We start from the raw sequence: 12,388 nt of genomic DNA, 5'->3' as shown, positions 1-12,388 counted from the left end.
CTCTCGCTCCTTCTCCCTTTCTCTCTTTCTCTCACGCTCTCTCTCTCTCTCTCGGTCTGCAGTCTCCCTCTCCCTCTCCCATGGTCGTCGCTCTCCCTCTCTCCTGTCCACTCTCCTCCTCTCCCCTTCTCCCTCTCCTTCTCCTTCACCCTCCCTCTCTTGGTTCTTTATCTCGCCCTCTCCCTTTCTCTCCCTCTCCCTCTCACTCTCTCTCTCTCTCTCTGTCTGCACTCTCCCACTCCCTCTCCCTGTCCCTCTCGCTCTCCCTCACCCTCGGTCCGCTCTCCCCCTCTCCTCTCTCTTCCTCTCACACTCTCACTCTCCTTCTCCCTCACCCCTCTCTCTCTCTTGGTTCTTTCTCTCTCTCTCCTCTCTCTCTCGGTCCACAACCTCCCTCTCCTTTCTCTGCCTCTCTCCCTGTCTCCCTGTTTCCCTGTATCCCTCTATCCCCCTATCCCTCTATCCATCTCCCTCTCCCTCTCTCTCTCCCACTCCCTCTCTTGGTCCGCTCTCTTCCTCTCCCTCCCTCTCTCGGTTGCCCCTCTCCCTCTCCCTCCCTTGATTGGCCCCCTCCCTCTCTCGCTTGGCTCCCGTTCCCTCTCTCGCTCAGCTCCCGCTCCCTCTCTCAATCCTCTCCTACTTCCTCTCTCGCTCTGCTCCCCCTCTCACTCCGCTCCCGCTCCCCCTCTCGCTCCACTCCTGCTCCTCCTCTCGCTCCGCACCCGCTCCCCCTCTCACTACGCCCCCGCTCCCCCTCTCGCTATTTCCAGCTCCCCCCTCTCACTACGCTCCCCCTCTCGCTACGCTCCCGCTCCCCCTCTCGCTACGCTCCCGCTCCCCCTCTCGCTACGCTCCCACTCCCCCTCTCGATACGCTCCTGCTCCGTCTCTCACTACGCTCCCTCTCCCTCTCACTATGCTCCCGTTCCCTCTCTCTCTTGCTCTCTCTCTCTCTCCCTTGGTCGGCACTCCCTCTCTCCCTCTCCCTCTCCCTCTTCCTTTGTCTGCTCTCTCTCTCTTACTCTCCCTCCTTCTCCCTCTCCCTTATCCTTGGTCAGCGCTCCCCCTCTCTCCCGGTCTGCTCTCAACCTCTTGTTCTCTCCCTCTCCTACTCCCTCACCCTCTGTCTCTTGGTTCTTTCTCTCTCCTTCTCTTCTCTCTCTCTCGGTCTGCAATCTCTCTCTCCTTCTCCCTCTGCCTCCCTCTCTCCCTCTCTCCCGTTCTCCCTCTCTCCCCCTCTGCCACTGTCCCTCTCTCTCTCCCACTCCCTATCTCGGTTTGCTCTCTCCCTCTCTCTCTTGGTCCCCCTCTCCCTTTCTCCCTCCGTCCTCCCTCTCCCTCTCTCATTCGGCTGCCGCTCCCTATCTCACTCCGCTCCCTCTCTCGCTCTGTTCCCGTTCTCTCTCTCGCTCCACCCCGCACCCACTCTTGCTTCGCTCCCACTCCCTCTCTTGCTCCCTCTCCCTCTCCCTCTCCCTCTCTCTCTCTCTCTCTCTCTCTCTCTCAATTTTCTCTCTCCCTCTCCCTCTCTCTTTCTCTCTCTCTCAGTCTCCCTCTCACTCTCCCTTGGTCTGCTCTCTCCCTCTTCCTCTTTCTCTCACTCTCTCTCTCTCTCGGTCTGCAGTCTCTCTTTGCCTCTTCCTCTCCCTTGGTCTTCGATCTCCCTCTCCCCTGGTCTGCTCTCTTCCTCTCACTCTCTCCCTCTCCTACTCCCTCTGCCTCCATCTCTCCCTCTCTCCCGTTCTCCCTCTCCCCCTCTGCCAGTGTCCCTCTCTCTCTCCCACTCCCTATCTCGGTCTGCTCTCTCCCTTTCTCTCTCCGTCCCCCCTCTCCCTCTCTCCCTCCGTCCTCCCTCTCCCTCTCTCCCTCCGTCCTCCCTCTCTCTCTCTCTCTCGGTCCTCCCTCTCCCTCTCCCTCTCTCGCTCGGCTCCCACTCCATCTCTCGTTCGGCTCCCGCTCCCTCTCTCATTCCGCTCCCTCTCTCGCTCTGCTCCCGTTCTCTCTCTCGCTCCATCCCGCACCCACTGTCGCTTCGCTCCGACTCCCTCTCTCGCTCCCTCTCCCTCTCCCTCTCTCTCTCTCTCGATTTTCTCTCTCCCTCTCCCTCTCTCTTTCTCTCTCTCTCAGTCTCCCTCTCACTCTCCCTTGGTCTGTTCTCTCCCTCTTCCTCTCGCTCCCTCTCCCTCTCCCTCTCCCTCTTTCTCTCACTCTCTCTCTTGGTCTGCAGTCTCCCTTTGCCTCTCCCTCTCCCTTGGTCTTCGCTCTCCCTCTCCCCTGGTCCGCTCTCTCCCTCTCACTCTCTCCCTCTCCTACTCCCTCTCTCTCTCACTTTTGGTCCCCCCTCTCTCTCTCCCTCTCCCTCTCTCGCTCAGCTCCCGCTCCCTCTCTCGCTCGGCTCCCGCTCCCTCTCTCGCTCGGCTCCCGCTCCCTCTGTCGCTCGGCTCTTGCTCCCTCTCTCGCTCGGCTCCCGCTCCCTCTCTCGCTCGGCCCCCGCTCCCTATCTCGCTTGGCTCCCGCTCCCTCTCTCACTCAGCTCCCGCTCCCTCTCTCTCTCCACTCCCGCTCTCTCTCTTACTCCGCTCCCGCTCCCTATCTCGCTCCACTCGCTCTCTCCGCTCCCGTTACCCCTCTCGCTCCGCTCCCACTCCCCCTCTCACTCCACTCCCGTTCCCTCTCTCGTTCCACTCCCGCTCACTCTCTCGTTCCGCTCCCATCCCCTCTTTCGTTCCGCTCCTGTCCCCTCTCCCCCGGTCCGGTCTCTTCCTCTCACTCTCTCCCTCTCCTTCTCTCTCTCTCTCCTCTCCCTCTCGGTCCATAATCTCTCTCTACTTCTCCCTCTCCTTCTCCCACTCCTTCTCCCACTCCTTCTCTTTCTTCTCCCTCTCCTTCTTTCTCTCCTTCTCCCTCTCTTCCTGTGATTCTGAGTATTTTCACATTAGCTATTTGGAAGTGTGCATGCAGTTTGAGGTAATGGGTTACTTCAGTTTTCGTTCTCTGATATGGCTGATATTTGAAACTCAGTACATGACAATTATAAATATAACTTGTATTTACAACTCTCATAATCTTAAAGTTTTTTTTAACCTTGGGTTATTACTGTGCAGATGAGCTAAAGAAAATCTAGCTCTATCATGACAGACACAAAATAAATTAAGACATTTTTAAAATTAAAAAGCAATGCTACAGGATTTACCTTCAACAATGTTTCAAGAAAGTGACACCAGAATATAGAGTGAGTCTTTTCACAGACACAATTGGTAAATCCATCATCTTATATAGAGAAAATTGTGCTTCATATGACTAAAAATCAAATATTACAAACAACATGAACAATGTCTTATCAAGAATATGAAATAAATTTAGAAAGTTCAAACATTTTGGTAGGAAGGAATGTGTATTTATATATACAACTCAGAGATTTCTTGAAGCACTTCAATACTAAAATTCACAAATTCAGATATGTGTGGTTTAGTATAATTTACAGAAACATTATATTACATGCTGTGTTATACAATTGTTATGATTTGACTCTTGTGTTCGTTAGATTAACTAAATGGTTTTAATGCATCATTTAAAAACTGCAAGTTTTATAAACAGGATCTCTCCAATAATCATGGATACCACCAGGAAGGTACCAGTAATTCGCAAATCCCTCAAACCAGCAAGACCATTACATCGTTTATCTGCTGATTTAGGTAAGTGTCACAGTTTATAACTTCTGTAGAGCATTGTTAACTGTTCCATTAGTTTTCCACTCATCCATATATGGTTATTTTTAAATAAATTTGAGAAACTACTTCCTAATGTGATTATCAAAATTACGACGTGCATCAACAGTCTGTTTCCACACTAATAGATGCTGTTGGTGCAGTATGACAACATTATTGCAAGCAGTAAAATCTGCCATAGTGATTTCAAGAATAATCTAATTCTTCAGATTTAAATGACAATTACGATATATTACCTGTAGAAGTTCTGTCCACCATCTTCCAATCCTCTTCAGATATGGGACTGAAGGATGAAAATGCTGCACACTGTTTAAAAAATGTTCGCTTGTAAACCCAGTAAATACAGGCCAGTGAGCATAATGTTATTGGTGGGAAAATTTTTAGAGAAAATAATTTGGGATGAAATAAATTAACATTTAGAAAATTATGGGTTAATAAATTAAAATCAGCATTGATTTATTAAAGGCAAATCACATATGACTAATTTGACTGAGTTCTTTGATCGAGGAAAAGTGCACATAGGTGAAGGTAGTATGGTTGTTGTTGTGTATATGGACTTTGAAAAGGCTTTTGATGAAATAACACACAATCTACTTGTTAGTTCATTTGATGCTCTAGATATTAAAGTTGCAGTGGCTTCTTGGATACAAAACTAAGCAAGTAGTGTAACGGTGAACAGTTTTTTTAAGACCAGAGTGAAATTTTTGTAAAAAGAGCATAATTTAAAAGTTTACAGATGACAAGAAATTTGGAAATGCAGTAAACATTGAGGTGGGTAATAACAAACTTCAGGAGCAGAAACCTTCGCTCAGTGGGTGGGTGTGCACCTGACCCGCTCGAGCATGAAATGACGCACGTTGATGTTGGTCAAGCATGCCAATAGTTTGGTTGGTGGGCATGCGCTGAAGTCGCCAGCTTGTCTGCTGACAATTATAAAGCCTGTTAAGGCCATTAAAGAATCAATTGAATAGAATTTTTCAATGCCTGTACAACCTTTTGTTTGGCGGGCAGGTGAAAAGGCCAAGCGGCCTTTGCATTTTTTTTGGAAACCTCATCCACGGCTCTGTGCCTCAGGGAGAATATGAAGCGCTCGCTCGCTCATGAAGTTCGCATTCGGCCTGCTCGGCCCATTAGCCCCCACCCACACAGGCAGCACTGAGTGCTGCCGATTGCATTTCACACTGGGTGGGCCTTAATTGGCCCGCCAGCATGAAATTGCGGTCCGGTCTTGCTCACAGGTGGCAGTTGGCTTCCCAACCAGCCCGTCTGACCTTGCTCCCCGACCCTGCTGAGCTCGCCCACCAAGGGTAAAATTCTGCCCCAGGAGAATATATCCATTCTGGTAAAACAGGCAGATACATGGCAGGTGAAATTTAAAATAGCAAAGCGTTAAGTGATTCATTTTGGTGGAGAAAATGTTGGGAGACAAAATGATGTAAATGATACAAGTTTAAAAGGCATGCAGGAAGAGTGATCTGATGCATGTATATAGGTCTTTGAAGGTGGCAGGACAAGTTGAGAAGGCTGTTGAAAAGGCATGAAAGATTCTTGGTTTTATTATTACAGCGATGGAGTACAAAAAAAAAGGAAGTTATGCTGAAACATTATTAAACACTGGTTAAGGCCCAGCTGGAATACTGTGGCCAATCCTGGGCCATGCTTTAGGAAGGTTGCTGAGGCCTTGGAGAGGAGATTTATTAAATGGTACTAGGATGGTATCAAGAATGAGATATTTTAGTTACATGGAGAGACTAGAGAATCTGGTGTTGCAACAACAGCATGTGAGAGGTTGGGGAAAGCACCGCCACCCCAGATCACTACATCTGCAGTAAATGCCTTCATCTCAAGGAGCTTCAGCTCAGAGTTGTTGAGCTGGAGTTTGAGGTGGCGACTTTATGCAGCATCGAGGAGGGCGAGAATTTACCTGGACCCTTTGGTCCAGGAGGCAGCTCCACCCCTTAGGTTAGGCAGTGGTACTGATCTAGTAATTAGCCATGGACAGGATGGTGTGACTAGGAATGATGGAGGTAAGGGGACTCCAGGTGTAATGCTGGAAGAGCCTTAGCCTTTCCCCTTATCTGACAGGTATGAGATTTTTGCTGCCTGTGTGGATAAGGGCAGTCTGCAGGGTTAAGCAAACTAGATGGCACTATAATACAGAAGGCCATTCAAGTGGAGGGACTGAAAGGACTGTGACTGTAGTAGGGAACAGTACAGTCAGGGGCTAGACACTGCTCGTTGCAGCTGCAACTTGGAATTCAAGGGCTGTGTTGCCTTCCATAATGATATTCCTTGCAGCTAGGCGTAGGAAAGGAAGGATCCTGTTTTTGTGGTTGACACAGGAACCAATGACATCGACAGAACTGAAAATGAGGTTCTGCTGTGAAAATTTGAAGAGTTGGGGCCAAATTTAAAACAAAGAACCTAGCAGGTAATAATCTCTTGCAAAGGATCACAGATTAGAAGCCTCAATGCATAGTTGAAGAATAATGGGAGAGGCAGAGATTTCAATTCATGGGACATCAGCACTGATGGGAACTGTTCTGTTGGGGAAGTCTCCAACTAGTCTCCAAACTAGTAAAGTGGGAGGGAGACTGGTGGGAGAATTCTGAAAAGGGTAAATTCAAAAGCAATAAGAGAAATGTTGAGGTTGCAGAGAAGAGTAACAATAAAATGTGAAACAGAATTATCAGGAAGGAACACAGTGCTTAACCAACTTAATGGGACATTAGCGATTAGGGTGAAATCAGGGAAAAAGGGGGAAAAAATTAAGCTAAAGACACCATATATTAACGTGAGAAGCATTCACAATAAAATAGTTGAATTGTATTATATTTATGTCGCTGGGAAAGCAGTTATAGTTTGATGTCAAGGTTAACAATCCATTCAACAACTTCAGCTGATGCAATGTGAATGGTTGCGATGCCATTCATAGATGAATTAATAGCACAGATAGAGATCAATATGTTTGATCTAGTAACCATTACAGAGCTTTCAGGCCTAATTTTACATGAGCAGCTGGAGTCCTGCCTCCAGGGCTAAAAGTCAGGGGTACCACTCTGTGTAGGTGGGTGATGGCACCTGGGATGCATTTTGCTGGTGGCAGCCAATTAAGTAGGACATAGGACTATCATCCTATTAAGGATGTTTGTCTGCCCCTAAGAGCTGATAGCTCAATCAGAGGGCTGGCAGTACAGCAGACTCAGCAACACTATCATTGGTGGTGGGCTGTACCCAGAGGAAGAGGGAGCATCAATGGCCACACACCCTCAAAATAAGGTGTGTGGGCACTGGGATCAGCAGGCAGGCCCCAACAAGGGATGGGGTCATTGAGGGCAGGCAGCACCATTGCTGCAGGACCAACCATTACCTCTGTGGGGACCATCCATGGGCCAAAAAGAGGCCTTCCAACCTGGAACCTGCTGGACAGTCATCAGAGTTTATCCATGGCAGTGGGCCCCCAGCCCCTGGAAAAATGCCAACGGACATGGGAAAAGGCCATTAATTGTACACTTAAGTGGTCAAATGAGCTTCCAAAGGGATGGGCCTTCTGTCACATTTCCCACCACTGGTAAAGTGGCATGGTGATGAGAAGACCATGGACTGCCACCCCGATGCCTTCCCATGCCATTTTGCCAGCCTTACCGCCTCCCAGCCTGTTGCTAAATGGCTGGCAAAAATTCAGTCCAGGAGTGACCAAGGTTTAGAATGAAGTGATGCAGGATACTTGACTTTTAGAAGAGATAGGCAAAATGGAAAAGGAGGAGAATTACCCTGATAGTGAAAAAAATGGGACTAAGACAGCAGAGAGAAAGGATCTTCATTTTAAAAAAATCAGTGTAGAATCAGTTTGGGTGGAGCTAAGAAAACACTGGTGGGTAGGTTATAGGCCTCATAACAGTAGTTATAGAGGCATAGGGCTGAATTTCTGGGCTGCCCTGAATTTGGGAATGGTGGTTGGGGGTGGTGGGAGGTCGTGAAAATGGTGGTGCATGCCGGCATTTCAGTTTTAGGATGCAGTTGTCAGTGTTTGCAATGTTAGACAGGATGGAGAGAGGGTGGGACACAGTTCCGGCTCTCCTCTTAAGGTCAATTGAAGGGCTTAAAAGCTTGTTAAGAGCCTCTTTTGGGGGGGGGGGGTAGATTTTTGAAGGATGCACGGTTTTCAGGCAGTGTCTGTTGCATATTAGCTGAAGGGAGGTGGGTGCACAATGTGGAGCCAGCCATGACTGCCCTAGGGCATCACCCTTATCCCATAAGAGGGTCAGTGGGTCAAAGGGGGTTGTGGCGCTTGGTGAGGAGATCATGGGGAAGTGGGAGGGAGATTGGGCACTCAGCACTTGGACATTGGATGGGGATCTCATCCACTGGCTTTTGCTGGCCTGAAGATTGGGGACAAGGCAGTCACTCACAATAGAATGGCCACCTGACCAAAGGGAAAACTGCAGATGGTAAGGGGACACACCTGTCAGATCTTAGGTCCAGTGGTGATGAGGGACAAGGCCCTCCGCAGGATGGGCAGAAGGCAACGGGGGCTATACCCTCAACACAGGATCTACTGCCAATAATTGAACTACCTGGAGATGACAGAGATCTGCCGGAGACTGTGATTCTCCAGGCAGATGGTCACTGATATCTGTGCCCTTGTTACCAAAGACCTGATACCTCGCAGAACTAATTGCCATGCCATATCAGTGATTGTTAAAGTTGCTGTGACCTTGAACTTTTTTGCTTCTGGCTTATTACAAGGATCAACTGCAGACCTTAGTGACATCTTGTAAACTTATGTATCTGACTCGTCACTGATGCCCACTTTGTTAGAGATGGACAGCGCATTCATTTCATGAGTGATGTGGACTCACAGGGAAAAGAGCTTTGGGTTTCACCACCTTCACTGGATTCCCCAGATGCAGGGTATCATCAATTGCACCCAAGTGGCCATCAAGGCACCAAGTGACCCGCCAGTGAGTTCCATCAATAGAACACAATATCCAATTGGTCTGCTTTCTCCATGCATTCTTGACAGCTGCCATTACGCCTTCACCCCCTGCTTGTCCAGGCTGCCTCAGATTTTCATCCCAGCCAAGCCTGTGGATGGATCCTAGGAGACAAGTGATATCCCTTGAAGACATGTCTATCGCTCCTCTACAGGACCCCAAGATAGAAGCACGGGGACAATGCAACCAATGCCACCTGTTCAATCGGACAACCATTAAGCAGGCCACTGGGCTTCTAAAGATGTGCTACCAGTGGCTGACTGGTTAGGTGACACCTTCCAATATCTTCCTGCAAAGTACTCTGTCATTATGGTAGTCTTTTGTATTCTTCACAACTTGGCTCTCCATAGAGGTATGGACCTTGAGGACAGTGAGGCCTTGGAAGGAGACAGCTCATTGAGGGCGGAGTAGGACAGGTGAAGGAAATGGAAGCAGGCGGAGATGATGCTGAACAGAGATATGCTCCTGTTGCATGACAAGGTGGCCTCCTCCTGCCTCTCCCCAGGAAAAGAACCTCTCCCTCATGGCCTCTGACCCAGGTTGCCATCGATGAAGCAATGGGCAACTCTTCCCTTGGTGCCAGGCCTCTGGCTCTCCTGTGATATCAAGCATCCCTGTGATGCTGTGGAAATCTTTGGCACAATTAGCAGATTTCTCCCTTAGGAAAGCCAGCAACCTCAGTGATAGCTATCATGGAGAGTCTAAATCAGTCCCACACCTCCAATCCTAATCCCACTATCTCTAAATGCACACAAAACTCATGTACATATCAACTAAGGGCTCACCTCCATGAAAATCTTAACTTTAACCACGGGAAGTTACTCATCAGAAGTGTGCTTCTGACCAGTAAACAAACAAACCTGGCTTCTGTTTTCTGCCCGGCAAAAATTTAGCCCTTACAGTCATTAAGGCACAGGAGGAGGCTATTTGGCCTGCTGAATCTGTGCCAAATCTCTGTTGAATAATGCAATCAATCCCATTGCACCACTCTACTCCTGTAGCCCTGCAAGTTTATTCCCCTCAAGTACCATCCAAGTTTCTTTTGAAATCATTGATCATCTCCACTTCTACCGCCCTTGTAGGCAATGAGTTCCAGATCATTACCACTCGCGAGATAAAAATCTTCTTCCTCCCTACTGCCACCCCCACACACACCCTCCCCCACATCTCTTACCCAAAACCTTAAATTTGTGTCCCCTCGTACTTGTATGATCAGATAATGGGAACAGCTTATCTTTGTCTAACTTATCTAAACCTTTCATAATCCTGTTCACCTCTATCAAATCTCCTTTCCTCCAAGGAGAATCATCCCAGCTTTTCCTCTGCACCCTCTTGAGGACCTTCACATCCTTCCTGTAGAGTGTCAGCTGCGGCCCAGTTTGTAGCACCCTGGCCTCTGAGTTACAAGGTTCTGGATTCAAATGACAACACAGGGCTGGACAAAAGAAACCAAGACTGATGTTCCTGTGCAGTACTGAGGGCACTGTCAGATGAGACATTAAACCTAGGCCCTATCTATCTGTTCAATGCATGTAAAAGACCCAATGGGGCACTATTTTGAAGAAGAACAGGGGAGTGATCCCTGGTACAGCATCCACAGTATTTTGCTTTTATTTTTGAGTTATCCATGATGTTTAGGCCATTATTTCAGTGGCAGCCTTCCATCTCGTAAGACTTCCTGCACTGTGGTTGTCAGCTCTGTGTTAAGCATTGTCTAGTGTTGGATCCAGTGCCCTTTGGTTTATTGGTGCTAAAGGATCTGGGTTGCACACTTAAATTTGGGTGACCGAGTTGGTACAGTGACAGAGAACATCAGGAGATTGTTGTTATAATAAACACCATGTTGCTTATTTACGAACTAAACTCAGCAGCTACATCTGTGTGCTCACAACTCAAAACTCTGTATTAACTCTTCAGTGTCCAACTCAAGACTCTCCCACAGTGGTAGCCTGCACTGCTCCACTACTGGGCATTAAGATCATGTTACATTACAGCACTTATCTTAAAGGTGTATTACATATCAGGTTACTACATCCCATCCCCTTTACTAAAAAATACATTTAACATTTTTTTTTCAATATATCAAGTTACTTAAACAGATCAATTATTTACAATGTCAGTCTCTCTGGGAGTTTCCTTATACATGCAAAACACCTCAGCTCTACAGCTTCTGAAGGTTAATTTGGAACCTGCTTTACTGGTGTCATCTGAGCATCTGGTTCTTCAGTAGGTACATGTAAATCTGTTTCTTCAACTCTTTCAGGTACAGTTGGCCCTTCAAACACATTTGTACTTGGTTGAGCTCTTTCAACAGGAGATGTTGATTCAGTCTCAAACACTTGTGGAATCATCTCTGGATATTTGGTGTCTCCTCTTCTTATGTGATCCACATGTCTCCTAATTACTCAATCTTCGACTTTCAAGTGGTAGGAAAGAGATCCTGTTACTGCACATGCCTCACGGAACAGCCATGCTAGTCCTAATTTAAAATTTTTCACAAATACTTTCTCTTCTTCATTAAATGTTCTGTCCCTACTGTGACAATCATGTCCCATTTTCTGACCTTGCTGCCTTCCTTCTACTTTCCCCCTCAGGTTTGGCATAATTAGGCTCAGTCTTGATCGGCGATGGCGCTTCATTAACAATTCCGCGGGTGTGACATCTGTTGTCGAATGAGGGGTGTTCTATAATGGAATAGAAATTGTGTTAATTTAGTCGCTATCGAAGCTCCAGACAATTTCTTCATACCAGATTTGAATGTCTGAACTGCTCTCTCGGTAAGTCCATTTGAAGAAGGGTGATATGGAGATGTTTTCACATGAACAATACCATTGAGGCTTGTAAATCGGTTAACTTCAACAGTTGTGAATACTGTTCCATTATCTGATACTAACACTTTAGGTAATCCATTAATTGTGAAACTTTGTTGTAGTTTGTCTATCATTGCTGAAGATGTGGGTGACCTCACTTTGTATATGTCCATCCATTTTGAATGCACATCTATGATATAGAAACATTATTCCAATAAAATGTCCCACATAATCGATATGCACTCTTGGTCGCATGGTCTTCCTGTCCACTCCCAGGGGTGTAATGGGGCTTTAATTACTTTCACTTTTTCTGCAAGTGGATGTAGGCCTTTTGAATCTACCTTGTGACCTAGGTAAGATAGCTCTTCTGCCTGGAATGTGCACTTATCCTTTATCAATCTCACTCCCACCTGCGAAAAATGTTTCAGAACTTCTCAAGTTCATCAGATGTTCGTTTTCCGTGAATCCAGTTATGAGAACGTCATCCAAATAAACTACAACATGGGGTAATCCCTCTAATAAACTTTCCGTGATTCTTTGGAATATGGCGCAAGCAGAAGATATGCCAAAAGGTAAATGGGTGTTTTGGTACAATTCCTTGTGTATTTATGGTGACAAACTTCCGGGATATCTGCTCTAATTCCAATTATTGGTAGTCATGACTTAAATCTAACTTCGCATAAGCTGTTCCACCTGCCAAGTTAGCATATGAATCTTCAATTTTACATATGGGGTGTCTACTCAATTTTGCAACTTTAATGACTGTCAGTTTATAGTCCCAACATATTCGAATACTTTGGTCAGGTTTGAGAACAGGTACAATTGGAGCTGCCCACTCTGAAAATTGTACTAGT

General features: G+C 47.0%; 1 protein-coding gene across 1 annotated transcript in view; it reads left to right on the top strand.

Annotated features, from left to right (window-relative positions):
- gra (granulito) overlaps positions 1-12,388 on the top strand; it is a 385,915-nt gene that overhangs the window by 208,205 nt on the left and 165,322 nt on the right. Inside the window, exon 2 of the mRNA XM_041189045.1 lies at positions 3,597-3,694. Coding sequence (XP_041044979.1) covers positions 3,597-3,694 — 98 coding nt within the window. The remainder of the gene's footprint in view (positions 1-3,596; positions 3,695-12,388) is intronic.

This window comes from Carcharodon carcharias, chromosome 6 (assembly GCF_017639515.1).
Source record: "Carcharodon carcharias isolate sCarCar2 chromosome 6, sCarCar2.pri, whole genome shotgun sequence".
Taxonomy (NCBI): domain Eukaryota; kingdom Metazoa; phylum Chordata; class Chondrichthyes; order Lamniformes; family Lamnidae; genus Carcharodon; species Carcharodon carcharias.
The sequence above is the reverse complement of the archived record's forward strand: the minus strand, read 5'-3'. Positions and strand labels throughout refer to the sequence as shown.